Here is a 17,456-nt window from a genome sequence, read left to right on the forward strand (position 1 = left end):
GGGCCGTGCGTGGACACCGTATGGAGCTGCGGAATGGTGTCAGGTGCCCATCCTGAAAGCAGGAAAAGAGGTGCTTACGCATAGCAGACTGATCAAATTCCTTGCTTGCTGGGTCCTCACCTCTGCAGCATGTGAGACTGTTCGCAATAGCAAACAGCCCACAGTCTGAGCTGCCTCTCTGCTGCTGGACATCAGGCCACTGCAGAAGGACCTTGGGACCTGAAAAAGAGAGGAGACCTGTTATTTGAGAAATGAACTCCTCGGTCGACCCGTGACCAGAGGAGTCATAAACGTTAACAGTACCTACCTCGCAGTTGATGTTACTTACCGTAACCCAGTGATTTGAACAAACATTTAAAATCTGAACAAACCCCTGGGTTGATGCAGGCACGGAGGAGAGGAGGGAGAGGGACGTTGTGGCGTAGAGGCCTCCTACATGGGGATGTTGAGCCTGTAAAAGAGCCTGAGCATTGTCAATGGAGAGATCATTCAGCCAACAATTGGGAGTCAGAACGAAAGGCCTAAGCACCTCCAACCTGCTACGTAAAGCTGGACAGGCCCGCCCCAGCTGAGCATCTGTGATGATGACATCTAGCAGCTGAGATGGTGCCTAAAAAACATAATGATGTTGGGTTAAAGGGACTGTCATGTTACAGTACTCAGCCATTGGAATTTTGATTATTTAAAATGAATGAAGCTAGGATTTTTAAGTTTACCTGAAGTGAGTCCCACTCCGGCTCAGAGTTTAGCGGTTCAGGGTCATCAGAACACACTGGCTCCGGTGGATGGGACACAGCTTTCTGAGTGGGCGGGCAGGCTGGGAATCCTTAAGTCAATCAACAAAACAATTTTAGAATGACATCTTGTGGTAAAAAAAATACAGTTTCACATTACATTAACTTTAAAATGTGAACTGTATGTTACACTTACTCGTCCGCAGAGGCTTCACTGAGGCATAGGGGGTTTTGGTTCCCAGTTGTTGGCCATCCAAGGTCTCCAACTGCACCAAATTGTTGTCCCCAACCTCAGTCACCCTGAAGAAAATATGTATTAATAATGGCAAAATTGGACATCACACATCACCCTCTCATTCTGAATATTCTTAAAAGTCTAACATTTACCGGTACGTAGTTGGCCAGTCTGGGTCCATTGTGCCACCAGGTCTCCCACGTTTCCTCTCATTCTTCTTCAGGACCTCCATGCCCGGGAGGATCTCAAACCGCTTGGTTCCCTTCTTGATCCTCTTCCGGTAGCTTTCCCGCTGTTTCTCCTGGGCCTTCTCCACGTTGAGTCGCACCTTGATCGTTGAAGAAAAAGCGAAGCAGCAGAGATTGTAATTCTCTGTTGTGCAGTATAGCTCTGTATATTGCTGAGGCATTGTTATTGCTTTAGCAGTTACTTAGCATCACTCAGGTGGTTGTTCAGTATATAGTTGTGTAATATCTTTCACCTCGTCAAAGACCTCCTCATCCTTCTCAGCCCTGGCGTGGAGATAGTCTGCAGCGGTGTCTTCATCAATCTCGTCCACCTCCACAAAAGGACGGTCGCCTGTGATCTGAAATGAGAGGCAAATAGAGATACGCAATACATACATTTGCATAGAGTTAGTGTTTTATTTTTTGTTTATATTGAGAATCAATTTGCAAAACAAATTATATATTATAAGAACAATAATATCAAGAGTTGACATACCTCAGAGGACAGCCGTGGCTCCCGACCGTACATCAGGCGGTAGGGCGAGTACTTGGTGGAGGCCTGGACGCTGGTGTTATGTGCGAAAGGATTAACTTAAGGTTGTCCTCCCACCGTTCCTGGTGCCCATCCAGAGATTTCCCGATAGCCCTCTTGAGTGTTTGATTGGTCCGCTCGTCCAGTCCGTTGGTCTGGGGATGGTAGGCAGAGGTAATCCGGTGCTTCATCCCCCACTTCTCAAACAAAATTTGGTTGACCTAAAAAAGAAAGTAAGACAGAAGTCATTAGTTTTGTCCATACAAGTATGTCCATAACTGTTACAAGATCATATGTTTTAGCAAGTACATGACCTTGTTGCAGAACTCTTTGCCCTGGTCAGTCAGGATGACCTCCGGTGCACCATGGGTGTGGAAGATGTCTATCAGGGCCTGGGATGTTGCCACTGCCGTCTTGTCCTAGCAGTGTATACACACAGGATATGGTACTATTATATGAATACTTATAATGTTAATTTTAAGATGAAAATTGGGATACATGGTGATGAACTGTTCAAGTACAATACATTCAAGTATTTTAAAAAGCATGGTCATGATCATTATATTTGAGAAAACAACACTAAACACAGATATAACACACCTGGATAGGAATGGCCTCCACCCACTTGGTGAAGAAATCTGTCGCTGTGAGGCAGTAGCGATTGCTATTCTTGGATGAGGCCTTGAATGGTCCGATGAGGTCCACACCTAGCAAGAAAAATGTGTTGGCATACTCTAACATTGGACAAGCGGAAGTAAAACATTCACACTTAAAGAGCATACTGAAAGAAAGCATGGTGGGAAACAAGTCAAAACCCAAAAAATTAATTGGGATATAAAAGTGTAGAACTCACCAATCATGTACCACGGTGAAACAGGCTTGATGCTCTTCAGCTCAGGGGCTTCAGTCTTCACCTTCTCAAACCTCTGGCAAGCCACGCAGGTACGGACCTTGAAACAATCAGTAAAGTGCAAGTTGAAATGAAATGGGAATGAATGAATATTATCTGTGTGTAAAATACAATCTTGCTACTGTTTGTAAAACATAAAAACTAACTAAAGAAATAATAGATTTGCTTGCCCAGTCTTTCACATCCTTCACAATGCCAAACCAGAAGAAGCGCTGATTAATCTTGTTAATCATGCGCTTCACTCCGAAGTGACCGGCATGGACCTCGGTCAGCACTTCCTCCTTTTCCTCGTCTGACATGATGACCCTCCTTTGTGGCTGTCCCTTCTTGGGCCTATAATACATGAGACGATCGACAACATCAAAAGGATTAGAGAAAAGAGACCAGGACTTCTGCTTCTTCTCTGCAGACATATCCTCCTGGAACTGGGCTTTGGACAGATATAAGAAAATGTCACTGTGGCTAGTATAGGATGCCATATCTATTATCTGATATGTATAATAATTGTGTATATATATATATAAATGGTTGGAAAGCTAGCTATCAATGCCCTGTGTGTGTGTGTGTGTGTGTGTGTGTGTGTGTGTGTGTGTGTGTGTGCGCGTGTGCGCACAAGTTAGCTAGTTCGAAATAAATCACAATCTAAAATAAAACAATTTACAATACAAGCACAATATAAGAGTAACGTATAAAAGGAAATGATAGGGTTATCTGTAGTAGTTCTCTAGTAGTTCTCTGTAGTAGCAGGTGTGTCGTGTAGCAGGTGTTTCGTCGTGCGGCAGCAGAGCAAAATGGTGGAGTAAAGTGCGGAGGATTAAACACAGCGCACTAGAATGACGTCACAGTCACCACCTGGTCCTGACACGTTCTAAACGATTATTGATTGATTGATTGATTGATTGATATATCAGACACCACCACCACAACCTTTAGACTTGCCTAAGAGAGAAACAAATATAAAGTTATAAAAATGCAGGGCTTCATTCTTGTTGACAATGTTTACTTTGATTTTTTTTCTTTTCTTGGATACAATGTTTACTGTAGTAAAAAAGAAATGCATGTATGAGGACAAGAGCTCACCAAGTATAATTCTCCTCCTTCAATCCAATGCTTCCATCCTTTGTTCTTCTTCTCTCCCCTCTGGACACAGACCAGCTTGTCATTGTCCCACTTAACAGTTGACTGTGTAACATACGTATATTGGTTCTATTATTGTTGAATTTGTGAATGATATGTTACTCCCTAACTATTATTATATACCTGATTGTAACCTGTACAGTTCTTTTGCAAACGTTATCCCCCTGATGTGTTGTGTATTTATATATAAAGTTTATTCTGTTTTCTCAATCGTCTGACATTGGCACGTTTTATTACAATATCAACTACTAAGTTACATATGACTGTACTTATCATAACTGTACATGTCCTACTCTAATGGATCTTGAACGAAACGCGCATTTTTTTTATTTAGTTGAATTGCTGTGCATTGTTTTAGGATGCTTAGTCCAGGGCTCAAGTTGCGTTTGCAACTTTATGAGAAATGATCTGCTGATCAGACCTCCGTTTCTTTCTTTATATAAACGGGTTATTTTGATAAACCGGATACATTTTGTGAATATATATGGTTACTTTCTCGCCTGAAAACATATTAAAACTTCATAAAATGACATATTAGGATACATTTTGTGAATATATATGGTTACTTTCTCGCCTGAAAACATATTAAAACTTCATAAAATGACATATTAACACTTGTAGAGGCAAATTACAGCTTTTCGCTAATCAAAAACACTAGACTGACGGGTCACAGTCGCCAGCTGGCACGCGTTAGGCCGGCAGCTTTTGGCAGCGGCAGGTTTTGGCATGACAGCTCCCCTGGTGCTAGGAAAGAAAAAAAAACGAAAAAAAACACAAGGGAAGGAGCTGGTTTACATAAATAAAGGCTATGTACACTATCCACTATACTATACTGTACAGATAGACGACTAGGGTTGTCATATTGCACATAGTGTTATTGCACATTCATTTGAAGTGTCGCAGTTTGCAGGCTAGAAATTTACATATTTGTGCCTCTACTACTTTATAAGGGTAACATTCCCGATAAGTCCAATGATTGCAATATCCATACAGTGAAGAACATGAACAGGCCCACTGTAGACAATTGACTATCATCCCCAAGTAGGCCTGTATGCATGTTATTTAATTATCTTGTATCCACCTAAGGTAAGGTGACCAGATTTCTCAGATGCAATCTGGGGACATTTCCAACTTTTTAGGAAAAATGTATACATTTTATCATGATGAAATACAGAAACGGGGACAATTGCGGTTTCATTTATTTTGACCTTATTTTGACCAATGTATACACATTCAAGCAAGAATACTCAAGTGTAACAACTGGAATGTGCCTCTCAACATTACTGTAAGTGGTATTAAAAGTAATTCTTAGAACTGTTCAGGTTGACGAGCCAACCAAAGCTGTTCTGGTTGCATTATGGATGATGTGGGCAGGACAACCCAAGCCAATCACCTCCCGCTGCAGAGAATCTTTTACTTTGGTGTGGACATTGACCCTCCCTGCCCTATTCAGGCCCCCAAAGTTTGTGTTTGTATTATCTGCAGAGAATGCCACCACTTTGTTCTGAAGAGTCAGTGTATTTCTCTATGACAACAAGGATCTCAGCTGCCAGTTGCTCTGCTGTTTCCCCCTTAAGCTCAACAAAATCAAGTAGCTTTGTTTCTACTGACAGGCTCCCATCATATATTTTGCAGTACCTGACTAGTACTGGCATCAGCTTAACATGTCCATGATTTGAAGCATCAGTTGAAATGGACACAAATTCAACTCTATCTAGGTCCTGTGTTACCATAGTGCAGGGGTCGGCAATAGGCGGCCCGTGGGCCATTGCTGGCCCGTCACCAATAATATTTGGCCCAGCAGATTATTTTGAGAATCCTCTTTTTTTTTCTTCTTTTTTTTTTACAATATCGGACCGACAGTCCCACACCGCGCCTATAATGTCCGAATAGAGAATCTACCACCACCTGAATAATGCTTATTGTACTTTTATTCATGTTGAGAGTGAATGACACAGGGACAGACAATCAGGCAGCGGGGTGCACCGAAGTTAATGAGTCACCTCAGAGAGAATCATAAGCAGGTGGACAAGGCGTGGTGCTGAAATAGCCGACATGCGGTGTGGTTTGAAAAAAATAACATCAGCTCATTAAATCATTCAAACGTAATGTTTACGTATGTGACTGCAACACACATATGAACAGTAACAAAGCAAATTCTGTTTAATTTTCTGAAAAACATTGACAACAAAATCGGCGCAAAAGTGGTGGTAGGCCTATGCTCCTGAAACGACAGAGCAAACGCGCTATTAGGGATAATAATTACAATGAGCCATAAGCCATTCATTCAAAATATACAAAATACAATTAGGTTATTAAATACAATAACGACAGGCTTGGTACTCACTTAATGTGAAAAGTGGCATCTCCCATCGGTCACACTTTGCTTGATATCTGGTGATATTGACGTCACTTTAATCCGCAGGCAGTTTATTTTAATTTTTATGCATCTATCGATTCCTCTCGTGCGTCTTTATCACATTCATTGAGGAAAAGGATGACTCGCATGTATAGAAAGGGAACATTGTGAGCAGGGAAGATGTGAGTCTCACACAACGGCTTTGCATTGATGAAACCAGGTAGGATGAACGTATAGTTCGCTGTCCATTCCTCTTTAAATGCCCTGTTTTCACCGTCAACTTTCCTCTTTAGACCTTTGGAGAGTGACATTATGTATCTCTTGCTAGTTAGCAGGTTAAATGTTTAGCTAACTTCACCCGACACGCAAACAACCAATCCAATAATAAATAATGTGACCTTGTCTGGAGGAGGGGGGAATCATTCAGAATAAAAGTATGTTAAATAATTATTAGAATAAGTTAGGCTGCGATACATCGTCAGTCCACACATTTATTATTCAAAACTATGGAAAAGGGTGAAACTACGTTTCAACGTTGTTGAGAATCACAACACAAACTCGCTAGTCAAGCCTAATACTGCAACGAAATGGATTGGACTGCTACCTAGTTAATTATAACACTACTTTACATTGTTAGCAGGCTCACAAAACAAGCTGTGTTAGTTGACTAGCGATGTGTACATTTCTCGAAAGAAAAGTCAAAGCATTAGAACGTGTCACATTTTTTAACAATCAATTACTTTAATTACAAATTATCCTTTGATTATGTTCGGGCCCGCCATCTAGTGGCTACATTTTTTTTGGGCCTGAGGCCAAACCTAATTGCCGACCCCTGGTCTAAACTAAAGCCTTGTTTCTCTCAACCAAACCCTCAGGGAAAGGCTTACTCCAAACCCCAAGATCAGATCAAGCCCCGGACAGGAAAAGACATCGCACGTGTGACCTTTGACCTGTACAGACTGAACCCCAAGGACCTCTTTGGTTCTCTGAGCGTGAAGGCCACCTTCAGGGGCTGGTATTCAGTCAGTGCAGACTTCAAATGCCTTGGGCCCAAGAAAACCGTCAGGTGAGCAGAGGATATGGTGTGACTTTGTGCGTGTAAGGGGGGGGGTATTGAACTTTTTTTTTTTTTTTACTAATTACTGCCTGTATATTCAACTGATTCACTCACGTTCTTCCTCTCTCAGAGAAGCCCTCTGTGTTGCCTCCACCCTCCTCCAAGCAGCTGGTCATATTATGATCAGCGCTGCTTCTGTGATTCGCCGGATCATCGAGGGGGCGGAGTCCTGGCAGCCCCAGCCGGCAGGCTCTATGGAGTACTGGAATTAGGGGAGTGTCTAACCCTAACCCTCTGTGATTGGCTAATCACTCATCAGGTCGAATGAGAATAGAAGATAAGATGTGGAGCTGATCACAACATGTACTTGTGCCAATCGTGGCAACCTTCTGTTCGAGTAATATTTTGAATACTAAGAGTATAATATGTACAATGAGTATGATAAGCTTAACACATTATGCTGCTGGTGTATAATGTAAAATGTAGAAAAGTTGGTTGTACAAATTAGAATACAAATATGTTTGATGTATATAATCCTCTTTTTCTATCAATTGTACCATGTTAAACACAGTGATGATATAATGTGTGATGGACAAAGATGGCATTTTTAAATTACATTCATCTCCTACTCTCTTATATACATGATTTCATCTGTGTAGTTCATCTGTTGACAATGATGCAGCTCACAAAATATAAATGAGGAGAAATAGTTGCAGAACAAGGAAAAAACAGTTTATTCATTAAGAAAAGAGAAAGAACATGTGAGTCTGGAGGCAATAGAGTGAATGAAGATTAAAACAATGAATGAACAGTGAATGAAGATTAAAACAATGAAGATAGATAGATTGACACCACTCCTCAACAAACAGGTATGGTATAAAGAACAGCAACAAAAGGTGCATTAAAAAGTTGAGGACCACTCACATGGAGTTGTGAGACACAATACAATTCATAGCAATATAAATTAAAAACGTACATTCAAGTACTATTACACTTGAACTATTACACAAAAAATACCATTGGCATTACAATAAAATACAATATATAAAGCAATTAAATATGTATAAAAAAAAGGAGGGGGCAGTTTATTTTGCGGTGCTCATGAAGGCTACTCTTCTTTGTAGGAGGTGGCAGGCCTTGGCACATTCATTAATGAATGAACAGTGAATTAAGATTTTTGTTGTGACTTCCTCTGTTGCCTCTCTTTGGCCTCAGCTATAATCTTACAGCGATCCTCCTCACTTATCCATCTCTCGAGGCCGTGCTGGACGTGGTTGCGCGTGTCGCCGAACCACCGGGTTATGTTACGGCGGGTGAGACCCGTCTGCGCCTGCAAAAGTGTGCAGTCCTCCTTGGTGGGCCACTGGCAGGTGAGGAAGGCCTGCCTCAGGATGGCCTTCTGAGCTGCTGAGGCCTTCCTCGGCCCCCGGCCTGGCTTGGACGGACTTGTGCTCTCTGGCTTTTTCTTCTTCTGGGGCCCTGGTTTGGAGGTGGAGACAGGAGGAGGAGGTGGAGGAGGAGGAGGAGGAGGTGGAGGTGGAGGAGGAGGAGGAGGTGGAGGAGGAGAAGGAGGAGGAGGAGAAGGAGGAGGAGGTGGAGGAGGAGGAGGTGGAGGAGGAGGAGGAGGCAGTTTGACAGTTTGTGCTTGTTGTTGTTGTTGACATCCTCCCTCCTGAGGACAACTCGCCCCTCCAGCATCTTTTCCTTCGCCACCTCCTCCCTTTCTGCCTCCTTTCCCTTCCCCCCCTCCGCCGATTGCGTCGGGGGGTGGAATGGAGTGCAGCAGTTTGCTGCGAACCTCGCGTATCTCCTCGCCGTCCCAGCTGATGCCGAAGCGGAGCCTCCGGACCATGAACCACACTCGGACCTGGTCGGGGTGCAGGGAGCAGCTCTGGGCGAGCACGGCCGTCTCCGTCAGGGTCAGGTAGGGGAACACGTTGTAGGCCTCCACCAGCTTCTCTGTGCCCTCCAGCTCCTGGGTCTGCTCTGAGCGCGCCCACTGCAGCTGACCGTTATGGACGAGAGGCAGACACACCATGTGGTTTTCGTTGAGGCTGAATGCGGCGGTGGGGGCGGAGGCGGAACTACACCCCCCGGATACTTCAGATGTTACCCCCTTGTGACCCTCAGCAGGCTCTGGAGGAGAGGAGAGAGTTTTCACAGGGGTGGAGGCCAGGCGTGGTCTTTGAGCAGCGGGAGGTCTGGGTGTAAAGACTAGGCCTGCTGTCTCAGTCTTGTCCGAGGGATGGACGACCCCTGGTGGATGGTAGTCCATCTTCCTGTGCCTGGTCATTACAGAACTCCTATGAGGGTGTAAAAGAGAACAAATAAATTATCTCTCATCAACACACAAATTGGGACTGTGTTTGGTATAATGCTGAGCACCCCCCCCCCACCATCCTATAGTCATAATGCAGATAAATTAATTAACAAAATGTGTTAATCTGTTGCTGCAAGGGTTTGCGATGGCAATCAGGCTCCACAGCTGAACTAAAAACAACAACAACAACAACAACAACAAAAACATGCTAAATGGAATTAGACTATCTAGCCACTGTAGCTACCTAGCTAGTTATGATGATATATATGACTTACTGTAGCTACCTAGCTAGTTATGATGATATATATTACTACCTAGCTAGTTATGATGATATATATGACTTACTGTAGCTACCTAGCTAGTTATGATGATATATATTACTACCTAGCTAGTTATGATGATATATATGACTTACTGTAGCTACCTAGCTAGTTATGATGATATATATTACTACCTAGCTAGTTATGATGATATATATGACTTACTGTAGCTACCTAGCTAGTTATGATGATATATATTACTACCTAGCTAGTTATGATGATATATATGACTTACTGTAGCTACCTAGCTAGTTATGATGATATATATTACTACCTAGCTAGTTATGATGATATATATGACTTACTGTAGCTACCTAGCTAGTTATGATGATATATATTACTACCTAGCTAGTTATGATGATATATATGACTTACTGTAGCTACCTAGCTAGTTATGATGATATATATATTACTACCTAGCTAGTTATGATGATATATATGACTTACTGTAGCTACCTAGCTAGTTATGATGATATACAGTATATTACTACCTAGCTAGTTATGATGATATATATGACTACCTAGCTAGTTATGATGATATATATTACTACCTAGCTAGTTATGATGATATATATATTACCTAGCTAGTTATGATGATATATATTACTACCTAGCTAGTTATGATGATATATATTACTACCTAGCTAGTTATGATGATATATATTACCTAGCTAGTTACACATTATTGTCTGGGGGCTGTTGTTATTGATAGAGTGTGAGAAGGCTGTTGACTAGCTAGACTGGTGAAGCCGGGGTGAAGTACCTGGTATGAGAGGTTGCCAGTACATAAAACAGGTATGTAAAGTCACCAAGAAGGTAAACGTTTTGAGAACCAGATGTATATAAATATTAAGTGTTAGTTGATACAGTTTTGTAGGGGTATTGTTAACCACTGAGCGGTGTATTCTGTCGAACTTTGCATGTCCGCTAGCATTGAGGCTAGTAGCATGCTAATTTGCGTTGAGGGGGAGGGTGGTGATTCGCGCCAGTGTTAAGTGTTTCTTTTGTTTCGTTTTGGCTCCTGGGCTCATTGGGTTTAATGTGTGAATCAGTATGTATGTATGTAATAAAAGTATAAGCTCACTTCAGTTACTGTTGGTAAGTGTAGCCTAGTTTTGTTGATATATGACTTACCCGTGAACGGAGTAGCCTAAATGTCGTGGCTTGGCTAACACAAAGCTAGCTAATCGTTAGCCTCATAGCTAACGAATGTTAGCTGGCTAATAATGATGGAAAACGTTGCACAAGAGATGTGAATGTGTAAACTCACCTTAAGACTTTACGTTGTCAAATTATCTACAAAGGTCTGATTTATAAACAACACTTCTTCACAACACTTCTTTTTCACTTCTTCGCACGGACGGACGGCTGCTTCCGCTGTTGCGAGCGCGCATACACACATCAAAAAACCGCCAACTCACGGCATCATTACTTGCAACTACGGCATCATTACTTGGACACACAACATGTGTTTTAGGCAAATGGCAATAGAACAATAAACGAAATCAAAGAGAAGCCTAGTTTTCCCACATGTACCGTATTCCCACATGTACCGTAACATATACATTATATTGAATGTTTGCTGCCACTTCGAATGCCTAGTACAATTGACCCACTGGGATACATAAAGTCATTTAGTTTAATACATTCCAGTCAATTCAGGAAAATGTTTAGCTTTCCTTCCTTTGTCCAAATTGAACTCAGGAATTTTAAAGGAATTTAAATCCCAACTCCACAGGAACGATTCCAAGTTAGTTGGAGTGAAGGTATGAAGAGAAACACCTATGTATTTAACTAATGTTATATGAGCCATGAGTTTGTTGTTAGTAGAAGTCATATTCATATTATTTACTGGATGGATTCAGCTTTGAACGCTAGCAATCTCTTTGTCTCCCCCTGCTGTCAGGTTTTAGCCATCAAACACATCTCATTGTACCAAGACTTGAGTAGATGAAGAACATGACGTTACCATGTTAATCTTGTCATCATTGTAGTATTACCGCAATTTCCACTACATACATTGCATATGAATTCAGATTTTTCTGTACAAAAGTACAAAACCAACACAAACACATCATATGGAATGCTCTTTATTGGTAAGACTGAAACAAAACATGAAAAAATGAGTCTTAAACTGCACAAAAGATGTAGCCTACTAGAAGCAGTATAGTTTCCCCTCTACAAACAGTGTAGACTGTTTTCTGTTAGCAGTAGCATTCATAATTTTCCTTGTGTCAATATTTGGTCCATGTGAGAATAACAGAGAAACTGACCCTGGAAATATGCATATCCAAAACGTAAATTATTCAATTGCAAAATGTAAGTTAGAAAATAACATCTCCTATACACTGGTCATTCTGATTAAATTCAATATAACTAAATTAAAACCTGCTATAATGTGGGTTTAAAGGCCGTAATATCTACAAAGTGACATGTCCATACTGTACATGGCATATGGCTTTCAGACACCATGGCGATGAGATAACCTGAAACAGTGAATAGTATAGATGTGTGAAAAGAAGACGATTAACGATCTTAAGAAAGAGCTAAAGTGAAATGATAGAACAAGGTGGATAATCTGGGAGTGAGAAAGCAGTGTTCAAAATGTGCTCAGTGATGATGACATGGGACCCCAGAAAAAAACTCTCCTCGGGGACCACCAGCCGTTCCACATATTTGATCTGTTCCACCACCAGCACACCTGATTCAACTAATCAAGTGCAAAGCAATTATGGTTTGTACTTGATTATTTGAATCAGGTGTGCTGGTGGAGGAACAGATCAAATGTGAGTCTCACACAACGGCTTTGCATTGATGAAACCAGGTAGGATGAACGTATAGTTCGCTGTCCATTCCTCTTTAAATGCCCTGTTTTCACCGTCAACTTTCCTCTTTAGACCTTTGGAGAGTGACATTATGTATCTCTTGCTAGTTAGCAGGTTAAATGTTTAGCTAACTTCACCCGACACGCAAACAACCAATCCAATAATAAATAATGTGACCTTGTCTGGAGCAGGGGGGAATCATTCAGAATAAAAGTATGTTAAATAATTATTAGAATAAGTTAGGCTGCGATACATCGTCAGTCCACACATTTATTATTCAAAACTATGGAAAAGGGTGAAACTACGTTTCAACGTTGTTGAGAATCACAACACAAACTCGCTAGTCAAGCCTAATACTGCAACGAAATGGATTGGACTGCTACCTAGTTAATTATAACACTACTTTACATTGTTAGTAGGCTCACAAAACAAGCTGTGTTAGTTGACTAGCGATGTGTACATTTCTCGAAAGAAAAGTCAAAGCATTAGAACGTGTCACATTTTTTAACAATCAATTACTTTAATTACAAATTATCCTTTGATTATGTTCGGGCCCGCCATCTAGTGGCTACATTTTTTTGGGGCCCGAGGCCAAACCTAATTGCCGACCCCTGCCATAGTGGTTGCCCAAGGTGCAAAAACATTCTGAACAATAGCATCACCTTTTGTCCTGGCACAGGTAAACTTCGGCTCATAAAGCTTCCTTGTCAGTTGAGCAGTGCAGTCGAGGGAGCGGTAACTATGATTTGAAGTTTTTCCCAGCCCCCCTTCCGTTTTAGTGTGCTTTTGCGCTCCATCTCTCTCAGTATCTATCTAGTAACTATCCAGGCTAACTAAATTTATTTTGCCGGCCGGCTCGGCCCAAAACTACCGCGAAACTGAGACGGAGGTCTGGTGCTGCGTGCGTGCGTGACCCCTGACCCCCCCCCCTTCTCTCTGTTGATTGGGCCAGCCCAGTGTCTGTATCAAAAATTGCCCAATGGGCCGCTGTCCCTGATTTATGGGCCGTTCAATGGTAGCTTTCGATTTATGGGCCGTTCGATGGTAGCTTTCGGCCGGGCCGGCTGGTTAAAAAATTAAAAATAAAATACACTTTTTTTTTTTTTTGCCGGTCGGCTCGGCCCAAAACTACCGCGGCCCACCGGGCAAATGCCCGGTATGCCAGGTGGCCAGTCCAGCCCTGGTTGGTGCTCCACCACAGCAAACCTCCCACCACTGCCTATTGAAAAGGAAGATTTACAAAGGGAGCAGAGCACCATGGTCTCAGCCTGGCCAGGTCTACAAGAATGAATACATGGAAATTCTGCTTGTAGTTTATCAGTGAAATGACACTTCCTCTTCTTTGAAAGAGCCATCTTTTCAGCCTGTCTTCTTTCCTCTTCTTTCCTTCCAATAGGCCTACTCTTCTGCTCTTGTCAATCCTCTCTCCTCTCTTCACTCTTCCTAATCAGTCCTCTTTCTTGTCTCTCCTCCACTCGTCGTCTCTCCTTCACTGTTCAGTCTTCTAAAACAGAGACACAATCCTGTCCCGCTGCTCCAGCTGGTCCATGGCATTCTGCACTTGCAAGTCCATCTCACTCATTTCCGTAAACCTGTCGCGGAAGTCCATGGGTAGCTGCTCGATCATCTCGAGATAATCCTAACATCTTGGCAAATTTGATGTTTCAGGCGTTTATTAAAACGAATTTGTGTCTTTCAATATGGTAATCTATTAATAATACATTTATTTTATAAGGCGCCTTTCAAGACACTCAAGGTCGCCGTACAACAAGTACAATCAGATTAAGATTAATGACATTATTACTAGTTTGAGAAAGTAATAAAGGCACACTTCCATAGGCTATTATACAAATACATAAACATTTGTTGTAGCCTGGCCAGGTCTACAAGAATAAATAAATGGAAATTCTGCTTGTAGTTTATCAGTGAAATGACACTTCCTCTTCTTTGAAAGAGCCATCTTTTCAGCCTGTCTTCTTTCCTTCCAATAGGCCTACTCTTCTGCTCTTGTCAATCCTCTCTCCTCTCTTCTTCACTCTTCCTAATCAGTCCTCTTTCTTGTCTCTCCTCCACTCGTCGTCTCTCCTTCACTGTTCAGTCTTCTAAAACAGAGACACAATCCTGTACCGCTGCTCCAGCTGGTCCATGGCATTCTGCACTTGCAAGTCCATCTCACTCATTTCCGTAAACCTGTCGCGGAAGTCCATGGGTAGCTGCTCGATCATCTCGAGATAATCCTAACATCTTGGCAAATTTGATGTTTCAGGCGTTTATTAAAACGAATTTGTGTCTTTCAATATGGTAATCTATTAATAAGTAGTTTGAAACATCAAACAGACCAACTGGCCTTTTGCAAGAGTATAGCAAAGTAGGTGTGTGTGTGTGTGTGTGTGTGTGTGTGTCTGTCTGTCTGTCTGTCTGTCTGTCTGTCTGTCTGTCTGTCTTTCTGTGTCTGTATGTCTGTCCGTCTGTGGGGTCTTTTTCACGAACTTGAAAAGTAAAAGCAAACACTGGCATATCAAAAATATAGAGGGCTACTTCCAAACTGTAGCTCAAGACTTAACTCAACTTAAGAAAACTCAGTGGTCATATTCCAAAGATTGTCACTAAGCAGGGCAGAAGTGTGGTTCAGCAACAGCAGTCCTCCTACACCTACAATACAATTCACTCAAGTCCTACTGAAGTTTCTCCTTAATTTTAGGCAGGTTTTGGGCTAGGAAAACAAGCATGTCCACCCTGTCTTGAGCCAATCTAACACTGCAGATAATTCCTGAGGTGCTAAACACTCGTTCGGAGGCACAGCTCGATGCTGAAATGCACAAGTACTTTCTTGCACATTGTGAGAGGAGTGGCAGAGTTCCTGCATTTAGCTTCCACCACTCAAGTGGGTTTTCTTCTGCACCAATCTCCTCTATTTTGGTGTATATTTCCAGCTCTTTTTGTAGCTTCTGTGTATTGGTCAATCTCTCCTCAGCTCTGAGGTCACTGCTGCTTTCTCCCTTCTTCTTTGTTTTGATACTGGAAAGAAGCCCTCGCATGTCAGTTTTGAACCGCTTCTCTGGTGAGCATACGGGTTGCCTCACCTCAGGCTCAGTGTGATGTCCGGAGTCCTGCTGCTGCGCTTGCTTCGTGAGGCTTTCTTTCACCTCGGGTTCCATTGTCACAAAGGTGTGTTTAAAACGAGGATCGAGGAATGTGGCACAGTTGAGGGTAATCTGTAAATCTCGGTCTGCATATCGCTTCTTCAGATCCGCTGAAACTTTCTCCTTCATTTCACAGGCGAGGTTGCTATCGGCTTCAGATGGGGCAAGGCAAGACGATATCTCCCACATGACCACCTGAACTGCAGAGAGTGTGGGATGTTGCTCTCCACTGAGGGCATCCGTGAACCGTCGTAGTGGACCAAGCACCTCCTTCACAGTTTCAAGGGTAGTGATGTCACTGTCCTTTGGCATCAGATGCCCCTTCTTCCTGTCGCTGGCCAGGACACCACTCACAGCTTGCTGCTGCTCCAGGAACCTCTCTACCATGTCGTACCCGGAGCTCCACCGTGTTGGTTCATCATGAAGCAGCTTGTGCTTAGGTAGATCCAAGTCTGTCTGCTTTTCAGCCAGCAGCCTGGACAGCTTTGATGACCTTGAGAAGGCGGAAATTGTTTTTCGTAGTCTGGACAGGCTGGATGAAATCCTGTCAATGGCCAGTGCTTTATTGGTGGCCAAATCTAGATTATGTCCAAAACATGGTATCCAGGTGTAGTCTTGCGAAAAGGCCTTTATGTTGTTTGATGCATTGTCGGTGGTGATACCTGACATCCTGCTCATGTTCAAACTCCACTCCTCCATCTTCTCATCCAGGGCCTCCCGTAGGCTTTCGGCGGTGTGGTCACTGTTCAGCTCAGAACACCCCAAGCACCACGCATCCATCTCCCAGCTCTCTGTAATCATCTGCACTGTAACAGCCATGTAGGCTTCCATGGCCCTGCTGGTCCACAGATCTGTCGTACAGGAGAAGTATTTGTTAGGACCTGACAGCTCTACTCTAACTGCCTCTCTGGTTTCTGCATACAGCCTGGGTATTTCTGTATACATAAAGAAGTTCCTCCCAGGAAGCTCATATCTGCCATTGAATTTTTTAACCAATCCCCTAAAGCCAGATTTCTCCACTGTGTATATTGGAATTCGGTCCAAGCAAATGAACTCTGCCACTGCTCGATTCAGTGTTTTGGCTTCCTTTGAAGTTTTCTCATATTGTTTTTGCTGCTGAAACAGTTCTGGTAGGGTCTGGGAGCATGAGGGCTGCCTTCCTTTAGCTGGGGTGGCTGCTTGTTTCTGAAATGAGAAGGATGGGAAATGCATATTATGAATTATTCATATAAAATATTTAAAACGCACATCTAACATAACAGAATCAGCCATGTATAGCCTACGTTACGTTACTTCATTAGCTAGCCAGGCTGGCTAGCACCGGCTGGTTAGCCAGCAACAGCAGCAGTGCTGCCGCACACTTTAGCTAAGAAGTTTATTCATTCATTTTTGTAATATTAGCTAATTGCAAGAACACAGATAATTATAACAAATAAAGCCATACTAACCTCATTAGCTTGCTTGTATTCCAGTGCAAGGTCTGGATGACGACATTGTAGGTGCTTTATTAAGTTTGACGTGTTGCCTCCTTTTGCCTGTATGGCATGATTGCATCTCCTGCAGAACGGACGGCCATCATCTATTGCTTTACCTTCGCGATTTTTATATATATATATATTTTTTTTTTTTAACCTTTATTTTACCAGGAAGTCACATT

The 17,456-nt window shown here is 42.5% G+C and overlaps 1 protein-coding gene across 1 annotated transcript in view; it reads left to right on the forward strand.

The window, feature by feature from the left end:
• Nucleotides 1-7,463, forward strand: part of LOC308150069 (lipid transferase CIDEB-like) — a gene marked incomplete at both ends in the record, with an annotated part of 115,452 nt that extends 107,989 nt beyond the window's left edge. The window contains 2 exons of the mRNA XM_080522936.1: nt 7,010-7,200; nt 7,322-7,463. Coding sequence (XP_080379062.1) covers nt 7,010-7,200; nt 7,322-7,463 — 333 coding nt within the window. The remainder of the gene's footprint in view (nt 1-7,009; nt 7,201-7,321) is intronic.
• Nucleotides 7,464-17,456: the final 9,993 nt, after the last annotated feature.

The sequence above is a fragment of the Nansenia antarctica genome (assembly GCF_963989245.1).
Source record: "Nansenia antarctica genome assembly, chromosome: 2".
In the NCBI taxonomy this organism is placed as follows: domain Eukaryota; kingdom Metazoa; phylum Chordata; class Actinopteri; order Argentiniformes; family Microstomatidae; genus Nansenia; species Nansenia antarctica.